Source organism: Candoia aspera, chromosome 2 (genome assembly GCF_035149785.1).
Source record: "Candoia aspera isolate rCanAsp1 chromosome 2, rCanAsp1.hap2, whole genome shotgun sequence".
NCBI lineage: Eukaryota > Metazoa > Chordata > Lepidosauria > Squamata > Boidae > Candoia > Candoia aspera.
In genome coordinates this window covers 188,169,453-188,185,922 of record NC_086154.1, presented here as the reverse complement: position 1 = coordinate 188,185,922, position 16,470 = coordinate 188,169,453, and the positions used below count along the sequence as shown (strand labels likewise).

At 36.7% G+C, this 16,470-nt stretch overlaps 1 protein-coding gene across 1 annotated transcript in view; it reads right to left on the bottom strand.

Moving 5' to 3' along the window:
• Positions 1 to 16,470, bottom strand: part of FREM1 (FRAS1 related extracellular matrix 1) — an 82,264-nt gene that overhangs the window by 29,232 nt on the left and 36,562 nt on the right. The window contains exons 16-23 of the mRNA XM_063296643.1: positions 15,586 to 15,783; positions 12,913 to 13,098; positions 12,323 to 12,519; positions 11,313 to 11,538; positions 8,631 to 8,775; positions 4,656 to 4,797; positions 3,204 to 3,399; positions 2,574 to 2,838 (exon numbers count right to left, since the gene is read on the bottom strand). Coding sequence (XP_063152713.1) covers positions 2,574 to 2,838; positions 3,204 to 3,399; positions 4,656 to 4,797; positions 8,631 to 8,775; positions 11,313 to 11,538; positions 12,323 to 12,519; positions 12,913 to 13,098; positions 15,586 to 15,783 — 1,555 coding nt within the window. The remainder of the gene's footprint in view (positions 1 to 2,573; positions 2,839 to 3,203; positions 3,400 to 4,655; positions 4,798 to 8,630; positions 8,776 to 11,312; positions 11,539 to 12,322; positions 12,520 to 12,912; positions 13,099 to 15,585; positions 15,784 to 16,470) is intronic.

Genomic DNA, 16,470 nt, shown 5'->3' with positions numbered 1-16,470 from the left:
ACAGCCTTTAACAAGGGTCTGTTCTGCTTTAACAGCGAAACTTACACCTGACTGATATGCGATTAATCAATTAATATTTCAGTCTCAGTCTCTGAAAACTACCGAAGAATGTTAATATAGTACCTTTTGATAAAGCCCTGAGCGTATAACTTGGATTATACAAGTAATATTATGTTGCCTTCCTTTCCCATCCAGAACAGGTCATGCTACGATATACCCTTGAAACACAGATTGTTATTTCCTTGTAAAATTTCACTGTTCAAAATATTTTGTGTTTTACACTTTTTTATTCTGATTTTTCTCCTGGATGTAAACGTTGATCTGACACTCGTATCTGAAAGGTAAAATTATGCCTTGAATACATTTGCCTACTTTTGTTCCTATATCCTTGTTCCAGTAGCCTGATATGCAGCAAGAGAACCAATCTGCTTAGTGGTTATGGTGTAGGGTTGGAATTGGGGAATGCAGGTTCAGGTTCAGCTGCAGCCACTGGGTAGCTGTGGGCCGGTCACTCACTTTCAGCAGAACCAATTTCCCAGACTTGTTCTGGTGATAGAGTGAAGGGAGATCCCTATATGAGCTAGCTTGAACTCTTGGAGAAAACCCAGGATACATCATCATCATCATCATCATCATCGCTACCACCACCACACTGCAAATACGGACAAATGAAGCACTGAATTAAACTGGAGTTAAACAAAGGCTTCTTTTGTTTGATCAATGTTATTTATTCCTTTTCTATGTTTATATCACTTTCCTTTCCTAATGGCCCTTACAAGAAGCTAGCATAATCTTACCCTCTTTACATGCCATCAGAGTAATGAAGAGAGTAGAAGCTGTCCTTAAAGCTCATAGGAAGAGAACTATAGGAAACATAAAGTGTCTAGGCTCAGGGAGGTACAAAACCCCACTTAAGGTACATAGGTATGGCCAAAAATGCTGGTGAATTCTGGGCAGCCTATTAGAAGAAGGCAAATAATAAGAAACAAGAATAGAGAAAAAAGCATGAATGTTCCCAGGAAATACTTCCCAAGCTTTAAACATTCAAAGTATATATTTAAAAGTAATTTACACTCATGCTTGATTTATATTTGAACATTTGTGCATTTACCTTGCTTTTAACAGGTCAAGGACCCATTTCATGGATTATTTAACACTTTGAGCTAATCTTTATTCATTTAAATATACTCACAGTATAGACTGGCTTTAAGGATCACAACCGGCTCCATGTAGCTTATACCAGTGACAATAATGGAACATCAAAATAAAACTAACATCAGAATTAATAACAAATAAAAGGCAGCAGTAAAATTAAACCAACTTTAAACGTTTAGCTCAGTCACAACCTAAAACAAATTCAATTTAATGGCTCAATGAAACCTTTAAGAGAAAGCCATCAAGAATAAATGTGATTTCAGGGCTTTTGTAAAAGACTGAAAGGATGGGGCCAGCCACAGGGGGGCTCAAACAGTCAGTCTGATTGTGCCATTGCAATGCAAGCCCCACCCCTTTTGTGTATGCCCTGACATCAGATACCAGTCCCAACGTGACTTTCATACTTTTGATGAAACCAAATGTGCAAACACCGATGATGGGGTGATAATCAGTCCTGTAGGTGTGGGATTATAGCCTTTATCCTATGGCTGCCAGTTCACAGAAATGGAGATATAAATAGGATTTTGGATTATGAATTTAAGTGATATGAATGAAAGTAACTTGGTGCCAAGTCATTTAAACCTTTGAAGATAAAGGCTGTAAAGAATTTTTTTTAAATGCAAAGTCTCCTTCAAGCTAAACTTAACTCCTGGTAATTTAATGGGTATGCCCATGTATTTTCCTTGGCAGCAACATGGAAGTGGTTTCCCATTGCCTCCTTCCAGGATGTTTGTAATTTCCCTGTTTGTTTGTTTGTTTATTTATTATCCACCTTTCTATCACCGCCCATCTCCCCCTAAAAGGGGGACTCTGGGCGGATAGCCTACAACATCGGTATTCCTGTCAGTGCTGAGAAGACCCAATCCTGCTTAACTTCCAAATCCAGACTGGTGCTACTACCTGCTGAGAAAGCAATATTTTAAACTTAGCTCAGAAATACATCAGCAATAAGAGCAACTGGTGTAGAATAGAAGTCAGACTTTAATAGCTGAATTCTATATTGTGGAACTGCCTATAAAGTATAGAGCAATTCAGCAGCTCATATGATTCTCAAGCATCCCTTTATTCCAGTATTGGACTTCCAACTCCTATCCACCTCAGTTGTCACAGCTTATGGCAAGGAATTGTGGGAGTTGTGATCTAAAACATTTGGAAGGCACTATATTGCTACTCCAACATATTGTATTGAATATGGCCATATAAATATTAACTATTCCTAATTTGGAGCTACCAGATTTTGACTGCAAAAATTGGATGACTACTAGATGATAGCAAAGAGATTGAGAAAACTCATACTCTTTGCTGCTATCTAATGGTTTTTGGGATTTTTGCAACCCAGATCTGAAAGCCCTCTGTTGCTCAACCATTTATACTGCCTAATTAAATACACTTAATATAAAAATAGACTCTTTGCTTACCTGAATGTATCTCTGGAGGAAGCTGCTTTATTACTGTGGACATAGCAGACTTTCTGCCCTGCTATATCCATTTGGCTGAAACTTGTAATGGGAATTCCAGGATAGCTGACATATTCTATCTGTCCATACTGTGGTAGGGAAGTAATCACATAGAGTAGCTCCTCTGGCTTCTTGGTACCATCAACTGCAAGGAGGACATCAGTCATCAGGAGGCCTTTGTCACCCATCAACACAGTGAGGGGCCTCATAAACACTGCAATGTTTCCTATAAGACATTTGAAATATGAATCATTATCATATACAGTACTTTACATCAGCCTTCCTCTATATCATGAGTCAGATTACAATTTTTATCACCCCTTCCAACAGAGTATAGAATTTGCTATATTCTGCCACACATTCATACGCACAATTTGATGCTTTCTAGATATGTTGGACTACAGCTTCTCTCCTCCTCAGCCAGGGCTGTGTATACTGTGCTAAGTTTCATCACATAGACCTATGTATTAGCTTTCCCCAGCTGGGGATCTTCCAGATGTGCTATATTTCAACTCCCATTATCCATAGCCAGGATGGTCATTCTCTTGGTGGGTACAGTAAATACTATGTAAAGATCTAAAATAAAGTTACCCTTTTCCACATCTTTAATAGCAACAGGGAAAACCACCTCTAGAGATCTGTGGGTTCCATCCCAAAGATGAAAGGTGAAACTGTCTTCATCATTTGATCCAAGAACTCCAGTGTGTATATACCTCACAGTGTTCAGGTCTATATTCTCCTGGGTGCACTTCATCCCTTTGTACAATGTCACCCAATCATGACCTACCTAGGAAGGAAAACTGTATCATGACTGTTCAGATATTATGTTGTGCATTATTATCATCATCATTACAGTGTTATTATTAACATTTATATGCTAGCTCCCAGTAACTTTGGCATTACATTGCTGGTGCAGTTGTTAAATGGATTTTACTACTGAAGGCAAGCTCTAAAACACAGTCCAGTATTCTTCAACTTGGCACTTACCCCACCAACATGTCAGCCACCACACAAAACACACACTCATCCCCGACTACTAAATTTTCTCCAAAATCCACTTTTTCCCTGACTGCTTGATACGGCTTTCATACACCAGTGACTACCATGTGTATCAAAGTAGAAGCACTAAGAACTTTATTTGTAGGACATTACTAAACAGACTTGCCTGCTAAACAGGCTGGACAATTCAATAAGGATTGGGAAACTGATTACAGGATTATGAAATTTGGTACACTAGGTTATGTAACTGTGAAACTGAGTCAAGAATGAGACAAGTGCCAAGGGAGGCAGGGTAAACTATAGTCTCTACTTCTGTCAAGGTCCTGGAAGGTGGAAAAAAACCTACTTTCTTCTTAAAACAAAAAACAAAATTTGCTTCAAGGATGTACAAAGGAATGACGATTCAGTCCGGTGCACATCTGCAGGCAGATACCTAGAATAATATAAAAAAAGAAATAAAGTACAACTGGAGTCTGCAAATGTAATATGATTGGCTGCCAAACACATGTGGCTTTCCTAAGACTTCCCACTTCTCCCTACTTCAAAGGGGGTGCCTTATATTTCCCTTCTAAATACAGCAGCTATAATGCTGGTCCTGGTCTCTACAACTGCTGTGCCTCCCAGACAGAAGTGGCTCTGGGTCAGAGCCTCCTCTGAATGTTTAAACTGAAACTCTTAGAAGAATTACAGTTGAGAAAACCTGCCATATCCCTGGCACTGTATCACCTTATTCAGATTCAACCATAGAAGCATCTTAATTGTAACTAAGATGCTTCTATCATATCAAAATTATGATAAAGCTATGATAGACTTTCAAAACCATCTCATACTCACCCATAATCATGTTCCCCTGATATAAACAGGGCATCCATCAATGGATTATCCCAAGAATCAACTGGAAATTAGATTAGTCACTACAGTGTGTTTCAGTCCCATGAGGGATGTTTAGGAAATAGAAGGATTACACCCTCTCCCATTCTTAGCCAAGACTTGGACCTCTTTTTCCAATACTTTGTTTGGTTTTGTTGAAATAGAAAAACCAACCTTGAGCTGAAGATGTCCATTTTCTGGAACTCTCTCAAATAGATAATAAATTTGTTCCCGAGGAGTATCTTTATCTTCAGCTGACAAAACAGCACTAGAAATTATTTGAGCTTCCCCCATATTCACCTCTATCTTACCCTTTCTGCAACAGAGAAACAAATATTCCTTATATAGCCTCTTTGTTTAAAATGAAAATAATCACCCAAATATTGGAAGAGAGATTCAAAAGAACACATGTCCAAGTGCACAGAATTTCAGTGCAAACAGAGAAGGCTCTGTGATGCTGTTGTGGCTGAATAATGATACATATTGAGATTTTAAATTAGAAACTGGTTCACAGAGTTTTATGAAGACTAATAGATGCATAATAAATCATGCCCCTTTCTCTTCCCTTTGAAAGTTCTTTATAAATTATCATTTCAGACTATTTAAAGTAAAACACAGCTCTTATGATTTAAGAATTAAATTAATTAGAAAATATAATATAGCATATCTATTGGACTCCTCCAATAATATCTAAAATGGATTGGATGTGAGAATATTTTTTTTGTCCCAGCATTATAAGAAATTTTAGGATTCTTTAACTCATATACTTTGGTCTTGTCCAGCTATAGCTTGTTTTGGTTTGAAATCATAGCATATGTTAATATAATTTTGAAAAGAAATATAATAACTAGAGATATAAATGTGATGTTCAACTATATTCCTAAAACATGGAATTTGTCATTTCATGAAGAGCTCTAGTTCTAGTGAGTCTGGGGCATGGCAAGGAGGATAATCTTACGCAAATGGAAAGAAGGATGAGAACTCTTTATGTTCTAAAAATGAGAAGCTGAAGCAATGTGTTTCTATAAGGTCTAGATTTAATGGTAAGCTTAAGGGTTAAATTAATTTTGTATTAATAATAAATGGACATTTTATGGATCTTTTTTCTAATTTTTTTTCTTTTTTGTGTTTTAATGCTATAACTTTCTTCACTTTTTGTATACTCACTATATTGGAATGTGTGTGTGCATGTATACACAAATACTTATATATAAACATACAGTATATATATAGTTCAAATTATCCTACTTTGGACAAATTATGTGAAGATCTAGCTCTCCGGAGAAGGCTCTAATGCTGGGAAAGGTAGAAGGAAAGAGAAGAAGAGGATGACCAGCAGCGAGGTGGATGGACTCAATTGCAGTGGAGATGGGTGCACCATTAAAAGATCTGAAAGACCAGGTTAGGGATAGATTATCATGAAGGAAATCTATCTATGTGGTCACTAGGAGTTAAAAACAACTTGATGGCACATAATCAATCAATCTATATATATAGCATCTAAATCTGAAGCAGGAATTTGGCAGGGGTACACCCACGTACCAGTGATTCCTTAAAGAAGTCATACCTTTTCCTAGGCTCACATGACAACAGTTTATTCCCAAGAATTATATCATCATCATCATCATCATCATCATCATCAACATCATCCCATACATATTTTGACTGCATGGCTATCATGAGAACCTAGGAGACGGCCCAGTTTCTTTAAGGAGCTTCCAATAAGTGCAGCACATATGCTTCAAAGGTTCTGAAGCATCTTTCTTGCTTCAGACCTAAATATAGCATGCCAGACAGCTAAGCTAATATAACAAGGCAAACAGAAGTCTCCTTCAAGTCAACCGGCAAGTTGAGGTCACCAAGGTCAATGCTGATTTCTTCTTGTTTAAGGATAAAGACTTCCTTGAGTTGAGTTCAACTCCTGATGAGGTTTCATTGGCAGCAGAAGTGTTTTGTTATTGCTCTTTCCCAGGATATTTTTTTTAACTTTCCCATTTAGCTTACTGCCCAAGCCTATCAGGGATTTCCTGGTAATCTATCATCCAAGTACTTTGATGAAGCGTTGCACCATGGCTGGAATTGGTATAAAAAATAGACATCTTAGTGTATTTACGGGTCATAAGTACTTCTGTGACTTTGGAAAGGCTTACTTTTGAGAACAAATGCGTATGTTCTGGCTGTTAGGAGCACTGATTGTTTTCTACCTCTGCCTTGAAAAAGCTTCAGAAAAGATCAATGGTGGCAAACCTGTGCACAGAGTGCTTCCATCCCCTTCAAGTCAGCCTAATCACATGCAAGATTGCAACCATGTTAGCAAGTAAGCAAGCATGTCATAAGGATGGCCACATTGGCATTGTTTTTTTATGTACCCAAGAGAGAAACAAAGCTGATGAAATTGCTCAGAGATGGAGATAAATACTGGGAAGATCTTTACTGTTTTCTGTGCTTTAGGGTGCTATTAAAAGACCAGGAGAGAGGCCAGTATGAGGATGGCAGTCCCATACATGTTACAAACTATTTATTTTACTGCTCATGAACTTGTATAGCTAACAGCTTCCTGCATCTGTTGCCTAAGAAAGCATATGTATCCTACACTAACTAGTCTTCAAGGAGCCACAGCATTTCCCCATGTCTTTCCACGGTTACAAAGCCCACATGTTGCTACAGCTCCACACCTTCAACACTCGATTACATTAAGACAGGATTGCATTAGCTACAGCTTTTCCAATAGGGTTTTCACAAGGCTGAAGCTTGCTTGGCACAGTATTACTTTTTGTGTGTAATCATAAAGAGGTCGATCATCCGATAAAATCGGATTATGAAATTTACCATGGAAGAGGCAAATGGATGATGGCGCAGGGAAGCCCCACATTTCTGCTTCTGTCTTTTGTTTGGGGGCAGGAAAGGACTAATTTTTTTAAAGCTACATCAAAGGTATTGGAATGATAGTTCAAAGCTGTGCACACACCTGTTTTCCCTTCTCTCTTTTGTTTGCAATGACATACATTATAAAGAGAAGAAGGCAACTGGAGGAGTACAACAGGATCCTTTGTGCCACTAGCAAGTACATGAGGCCGTTGTTTTGAAGTAAAAAAAAACAAAAAACCCACACCTCAAACTTCAAAGCAACCCCTCAGTGAACTTTCTAGCAATGCAAAGGGTCCAGCTGCTATCCTTTCTTTTCTGCATTATGAAGGATAGCTTTCTCTTGTCAGGAGAATAATTTTTTTACTTTATTTATTTATTCAATTTCTATAGCTGCCAATCTCAGCAAGTGACTCTGAGCAGCTTATAATGATGATTAAAGGCGATGTATGGAGCACAACTGCGCCCGCCTGCTCAAATTCCAAGCAAAAAGTTTTCAGTGCCTTTGAAAGCAAGAGGGAGAAAGCCAACTTTCTGGAAGACGATCTCTCATGAATGCTCGGGCTCTCTGATTCAGCCTGGCATTATTCAAAATGCCCACTAAATTCACTTGCCAGGGAGAATTTGCACTCTCCTACTTTCTCTCCATTCTCTTCTTTTGTCAGTGATTTTGGGAACTTCTGAGTTTACTTCTGAAGAGATGACCCAAAATACAAGATTTCAGATTTCTGCTGTGGAGGAGTTTGATTTGCATTTCCCTCCACAACGAATAGCAATTTTTTGCAAAGAAGTTGAAGAATGGCTGGTCTAGATAGCAATATAAATAGGTTTTGTCTCCTTGGATGAACAGATAGAAAAAAAGCAAGAGAACAAACGTCTGGTCCAAGAGTCGACTGGCCAATAGAGAGTGTGCTAATATCATTATTGTTTTTATATCATCTTCCAAAACCCTCCAAACAACAATTTCATTGGATTTGTATGTAACATCTGCCTGCATATATATCATTAGAATATATATACATATACATACACACACACACACACAGACAATATATATATATATATACCTATGTTTACAACTGTCTCCTATTCAGAACTGGCTAACTTTTCTCTCACTGATCATTGCAGAATGTTCTTCAGTGAGGAAGAATACTACATGAAAACACTGCTGGCATTAGTGTGCATATTTACCGAAGATGAGCTTTTTAAATCATGAATATGGTCAGTGCTGGATCATTCGGTCCGAACACACCCACCAGTTTGGAAGAGGTACCTGTGGCTTACCTGGTCAGCATTGGCTTCTCATCATTAACTGGGATAACCTCAACTGAAATGGTTTTTGATACTTTATGTTTCCCATCTGACAGCTGGATTGAAAAGTCATCAGCCAGGCTGTCGGAGTCGTCATGTAGATACACAAGCTTCAATCCTGAAAGGCAGAGAATATAGGTGGTAACAAGAAAAAGGAGGTCAGAAAGGAAAGGAGAAATGTTTCTGTCCCATTTCCCCCCTCCCCATCTTTTCCACCTCATTTCCTCCTATTTCTATAAGGCCAAACTCCTGTGTGTTTTGGACACAGCAACTTGCTTCAGTTGGCATGGGGAAAGCCTTGAATGTAACAGCTGTTTATTCATCCAGCTGCACATCATTGATTCAGAAACATTGTCAGGCCTTGGTCATGAAGAAATCTCCTTTCCAAGCAATCCACTTTATGTCCAGAAGAAGAATATGTTTCTTTTCCACTTGAGTCCCAATAAAGGATGCAACAGTTTTCTCTCCTCCCACCGAACGTAAACATTTGGCTTTCACTTGCATGAAGCCTGCAAAGCACCTTCCTCAACTGAACCAAAGAACAAATCTCTTTCTGTTGCTGTACAGCAACTCATATCAGAAGTCTTACTACCATCATGACAACCACATGTATCTTCTGCAAATTTGTCTAATTTGTTTATTGAAGGCCTCAAACTTCTTAAGCATTGCAATTTCTTTCCGCAATACAATAAATTAATTATGGCCTAGAGATTTGCACCATAGCTTGTGCTGGGAGTGGTTTTGGTTTATTTTCCTTCAACAGATACACAACAACGATAAAAGTTAGCAGAAACACAGTTCAGCTAATATTCATTTAAGGAGGGAAAAAAATCAGTTAAAGTAAACATTGTTCCTAAAATTCCATTATTTGTCCTAATATGTCCAATCTGATAAGTTACTATTTGCTTTTGTATATGGCTCTTTTAATGTATGCATAATTATATTTTGAAAACTAGGATTATCCAAATTGTACAAAGGCATGATGGAAGTTTAAGACACTTTCTAAAATCCATAACATTATTTTGGTTCTTTTCAATAAGAAAATTCATTTATATTATGAGGAATTCAAATAATATTCAGTGATTATTGAATTGTGACCTAGCATGGGGTCCTCTGTTAGGGCAGCACAAATTCTTCCTAATGCTAAGAAATTAATACCTATTATTAAAAATTGATATTACCTAAGATATTTGGAAAAAGCAGAAACAACTTCTGATTCCTGGTCTCCTTTACTCTCATTCCTTGATATCAAGTTTTAAGCACAGTAAGTATGACCAGTCTAAGGAATGGAAACCCAGAGGACTTTACAGGATCGAAGATCTGATTATTGATAGTAAATCTATCTCTGCTAAATACATATACAGAAAAATATCCAACCAGGTTCCGTGTGAGACAAAATTATTCATTTTCTTGCATGAATTATGACAAGTAAAAGCATTTTATGAATGATGTATAGACTCATTTAAAATCAAAGTAACTTCTTTAATATTACAATTAATTATCATTATCAAATACAACAACCTCAAAAATATATGGGAAGATTTGCTATTTGAACTCAGTGAAAACTTTATTTTGGTAGATCGTCACAAAATGACCATTAAAATAATTCACAGAAAGTACTACATTCTTCTAAGATTACCTAAAAATCAAAACTTTTCTAGAATGTGTTGGAAGGATAATAATCAAATAGTGAATATTATCATTTTAGATGTTATTCTTTTTGGTATAAAACACTTGAGGAAATCAGTGAACATATTTATTAAAGCTTGGCAATTAAGCTTACTCTAAAGATAATGTCTGTATTTCCCAAGATTTATGAAATGCTACACACAATAAATTGTATGTTGTTGTTGTTGCCGAATTAATTATGACAAAATATTGTAAAACTAGTACCCAACATTCCTTAAGTCAACTGTATTTAAAAATAGAGGAAATTGGATTGGCTTAAAGATTTACACAATAGATAAAATCTTGAAGAATCCTTCAGTTACAGACTGTTTTATTCTAATTTAGTCTCCATTTGTTATATTAACGGACTATTTTTAACGAAAGAACTGAAGAATCCTTCATGAATAAAATCTTAGTTTCATTTACTAAATCTCAGTTTAGTATTCTTCAGCTCCAACAGGCGAGATTTCTGTTTGGGCATTCCCCTAAAGTAACAGACAAGTCTGCTGTACCTGCAGTCATCCAAGAAAGCTGATAAATGTATGTTAATAATAACATTATTACATAAATGATGTAGATAACATAAATAAGGTAGATAACATAGTTTTAATCAATTTGCATAATTACACAAATGAAGCAATTTTGCATATTTTTTTAAAAATGATGCAAATGATGTGATTTTGTAACATGTATATCATGAAGTCACTGTGCAAATCATCTAACTAGTTCTCTTTTTGTATTTAATGGCCATTCAGGAGTAACAGAAATCCCTCCCTTCCAACAAACATCTAAAATGAGGTTTCATTGTAAATGTGTGTAGCATTGCAATCTATATCTATGACCATCAGATACAAACCAACAAACAGATATATCAGTGGCAACCTCAAACTGGGCAGAGAAGTGAACACACAAGTATGTTTTATTGCCCATTATCTGGTAGAAATTGTTTCAAAGAACAAACACTGCCAGAAGGAACACAACACTTACCATTTTTTAAAATCTCCATGGAGAATCCATCCACATTAAGTTCATGGTGCTGGTGACTAATAATTGCTTGCCTATAATGGGAGATATCATTGCCATATACTCCCTTAACAAGAAATCCATGCTGGGGCTGTTTAAGGACAGTAAACATGAGGATATCTTCTGGTACATCCAGATCAACAGCATTGATTACAGATGGATCCAACTCCTTCATCTGTCCCTCTTGCACCTAAATAGTCAAAAGAAGATAAAAGTCAACTCTTTCACAAAATGAATGATAGGAATTAGGATTCTCAGGTCTATAAACCAGTCTAAGACCACTCAGTAAATCACCATTAGACTGTTCAGTGTAACAAAGGCTTTCTTCTTTTTAATTAATATGAGTATGTCTCCAGGATATAGAAAAAGAACAAAACTCACTTTTCACAAAGAGATGCCCCCCAAGCATTTTTGTGCTTCACTTTACATGCGGAAAGAAAGAAAAAGAAACGTACTAACAAAACAGACTTGAAACAGGTGAAAGGCAGGAAAAAGTGGAGATTGGCAGAAGAATTAGAAAGGCAGAGAAAGAGTGAAGAAGTAATTTTCATTCACAACTGATCTGCACTATCTACACTGATCTGGGATTGGTATCACACTGCTGCGTTCTCTTGACAGAACTGAACTTCTGCAGCTCAGCCAATTAGGTAAGTTGTAGAAATGCAATGTTTAGCCTGCTTTTTCCATTGATCCTTCATACTCCTCCCAAAAGTTAAAGCAAGACAAACAAGGCTTCATAGAAGTCTGGGTACAGAATTGGGGTACAGGTGAATGATATACTCAAAGCAAAAAGGTCAGAGGCCTAAATAAAATATTTTGAAGATAAACATAGCACAATTGTTTTTGCGTGACTTGGTTGAATATACATGCACATAAGATCAGAGATGGAATAATTTTGACAAGAGACCATAAAAGCAAAGATTACTATATTGCCTCGTTAAAAGAGGTCCTTGAGACACCATTTCCTTCCTTACTGTAATATTCCTTGCCATGAATTCTGGTACTTCATCATTGCTCGGGTTAATTAAGACATAAAATGGTGTTTCCACTGAATGATGTTTTCCATCAGTGACGTACAGCATAAATTGGTCTGTGGTTGGTTCAATTCTCCTGTGTCTGGTCTGAACATAGTTAATATGCATCTTCCTCACATTTTCCATTTGAAATGAGGCTAGACATGCGGGGAGGGGTGGAATGAAAAAATAATAAAAATGCTTATTTCTCCCCCTGATGGAAATAACAGTAGAGATAACTAACAAAACACATACAATTGTTTAGAATAAAGACAAAAAGAAAGGGTTACACAGAAATAAGAGAATGTTCATTGTATTTACTAGAGGTGGAGCCAACTGCCAAAACCTGGAGCCAATTTTAATGTCAGATAAATGTGGGTTCAACTAGTCTCTCCACAGAATACAGTGAAATCCATAACCAAGAACAGGACAGATAAGAACCCCAACAGACAGCCATCAGTATATACAGGAATGCCATAAGATACCCCAGAGAAGGTACCAACTTTTCTGTATTTAAAGACAAGTGGCCCTTCCCTGTAGCACAGACCTACCTATACTTATTCCTGCATTGCTTTTCTCAAAACCAGGTGAAGGTAATATATTTTCTATGTACCCAAACTGGGGAGGTGACGTTAAAACAAACTGTAAGTCATCTGCGTTGGTGTCAAGATCAGTGGCATACAAGTGTTTACTTGTGATAACTGCTGAGGCACCCTCCAGCACAGCAAACACAAGTCCTGCAAGAGAGAGAAAGAGAGAGAGAGAGATGATTACTGTTATTTAAACTTATTAAATCCCCATGGTATTTCAGGCTAAAGAAATGCAACTAATAATTAATGAGGAAAACTCTCCTTCAACCACTTGGTGCCATTGTTTTCCAGTCAGACCAATGACTCTTCTTTCTCAGCAAGAGAAGAAGAAAGGGGGAAAAAACACTTGCAAAACAATTTTGCTGATAAGCTATTCAGAATGGTTTATGGGCTGCTCAAGATGGGTTGTTACCTCTGTTTGTCACAGCATTAATTGCCTGAAAGCTATTATGAATTGCTCATAATGAACCATTTTTCATGCATCAGTGCTTAATCTCTCTGCTGGGACAATCCTTCAATTTCAGAACATTGCCTGGGTGATAGACAGCAAACCACAAATCTGCTTATACGTGAGCTGTTGAAAAGTGGTGTACTTGCATACAATACTGGCAAACTAGCTTTATTTTGTAAAATGTGGAAGAACAATAAAGAGATCTGAATTGGAACTATTGCGTAACACTAGAGCTCACTCCAGCAAACTTAGTTGTAGTATTTAGGACTCATACATAATTTCATCCACAAGAGATCCTGTGTTTTTAAATGCAATTTTTCTTCTAAGTCCAGTTAATATGCCCAGTATGAAAGCTTTTAACGATAAACCTGTGTCAAGGGATTGTCTTGAATTTCTAATCTATAATTAATGCCTAGCAGAGGTTGGATACTTTATAAACAATTAATAAAAATAAAGCAATATGTATAATTCAGCTTTGTCCTTATAGATAATCCTAAATATGATCAGTCTTCATCTACTGATCTTTAAAAGTTTACTTTTAACATTAAACTAGTACTTAATCTTTCTACATTTAGTTACTATATTAAAGGTATATACAGTAATAGACTATTTAATTTCAGAGAGGAGAAAGTGAGTCATGTACTTTTAGTGCTCTTCCCAGATCATTTATTTTTATTGTAAATGTTTGTGTGTGTGTGTGTGTATGTATATGAAAATCTTGAAATTGAAAAAAAAAACCCTTCCTGGAATATGTTCCCCCTTCATCTTTGCAACTTAATTATTGTAGGGAAGTTTCATTACACAGAAAGCATTCCTAAATGCAACTTCATCTGCAATCTGAAATAGTAAAGTTCTTTCTGTTATTTGGACTTCCCTCGGGCACAGCTGGAAATCTCAGCTCTCTAGACACTGAACCCGTTTTTAGGAACTAGTTTCTGAGTTGTGACTCAGCAGACTAGGAGGAAGTCATATGCGACAGAAGATCGGCCATGTGAAGTTCACAACAATCAAAGCCTATGCAGGATTTAAATCCTAGGCTTCTTCCTCCCACTTTTCCAAGACAACGGAAAGCCATTCTTGAAGGCTTTTGGAGGCAACTGGGATGTGTAAACATAAAAGTTCTCTTGTGCCTGGAAACCTCCTGGTTCCTGTCTTGCCACCTTCATTCCTAACACCATCTCAGACCTTTTATATGTTACCCTTCCAACTGCAGGCATATATCATACCTTGCATTTCAAAACTGATTTCAACACAGACTTCAAATAATTAAAAAAGCAATTTAGATTTAATTCATACAACTCTGGCCTGCTGTTTGTTCTTCTCTGCAGTTAGTTTTTTCCATGCCCAAAAGACCAAGGCTTGTTTTCTTGTAATTTCATGCAATTCCACTAACATCTGAATAAAAGAATGCTGACAGTGGAACAGAATACACACTGCAAAAGTCCTGCAACATTTGCATGAGAAGGGCTATGTCAATCACTTTAATCTAGGAATTGCATTTGCCATAGCAGTATTGCAGGGTGCCTAAATTGAAGTGCTGATCTATAGCAGAAGATCACACCTGCAACATCTGCTGGAGCTGCAAGTCCATCTTGGACAAACTCAATAAAACTTGACTGTGAAAAACTGGGTTTCACACTACTGCATTCATTCATACAATCACATTGGAATTTAATGACAGTGTGTTAAGCAAATCCCCAAAGATTTCAGCAAATCTTAGAATGGATTCATGATTACTTCTCTTTGTAACTTGTAACACAACCCACATTTATTGTGCAGTAATTCTGGTAATTAGTCAGCCTTGCAGTGGCATAAGAAATATGAATTGTATTATGAATTGAATGCAGACATATTACTGGTGTCCTTCCATGTCCTGCAGCACAGTTGAATTGGTACTGGCCTATTTGGCTTACCACTAATGATCTCATTATCCATGATGGACAATGCTTTTTATGGATGGTACTCTACATAGCCTTCATAGCTCCACTGGTACAGGCAAGAATAAAGATGTCCTCCATCCTCTACCATTCTCCCTAAGTTTTAAATGACAGAATGTGGCAATCTGAATGAGTAAATAAGAAAACATTTAACTATTTTGCTATATGCTAAATTTTGCATGTGTTTACACAATCGCCTTTCCCCATTTACCAACTAGACAGACATAAAAACAATAATATTTTTACCAGTGGCAATTGATGGTGGCTGGTTGTTGACTGGAAATATTGTGATATTAATATCATATACTGGAAAGGATTTATGATGTGGCACAGGAAAAAATGGAGACTTATCATCACAACAGGCCTTTACATCAGGACCAATTTCATCATCCAACACAATAAAGGTAAGAATATCAAATATAGGAGCTAAGCCAATCTCACCACCTGGAAAAAAACAACTATAGATAAAGTATGATATTTTTGCAGCATTAACCTATCATTCCAACAAGAGGTATGAAAATTATATTCAGCAATAATTTTGAAATCATGAATAATGAAAAGAAGTTTAAAAGAAATGTCTAAAATTGTTATGCAGCTATAGTGCATTATTCTATATTTGTGTGGTTAATTAATAATCACAAAGCTATCAAAAGATTCTACACATATATTTTCTTTGTAATGCAAATAGGATAAATATTCTGGGGGTGCAGCACTGGGAAGTAACCAATTACTTTCTCATATGGGATATGCAGCATGAGGACATTATTAATATTACTGTAAAGTAATTCCATATTTCAATATTTTCCTAATGACTATTTTGACAACAGGCAGCCAAAAGTAAGAACTTAGAAGTCCCATTGCATCACATGGTGCTGTTAGAGACATGTTCCAATCAATCCCACTGGAAAAAAGATAGATTTGAAAAGTGCTTCAATTCCACTGAGCTAGTATTCTTTCTTAATAAATCTGTTATATATTTAAGAAAGTTTGTATCTAAATTCATTACCAAATTTCACTGCTGAGTTCCTAGACCTGATTCAATCGTGTAGTTTCTGACCTGAAACACTCTTCTTATTGGACTGCACCCGTTCAGACTGTAAATCAGAACAGCTGTACAGAGCAGTTGTAGAA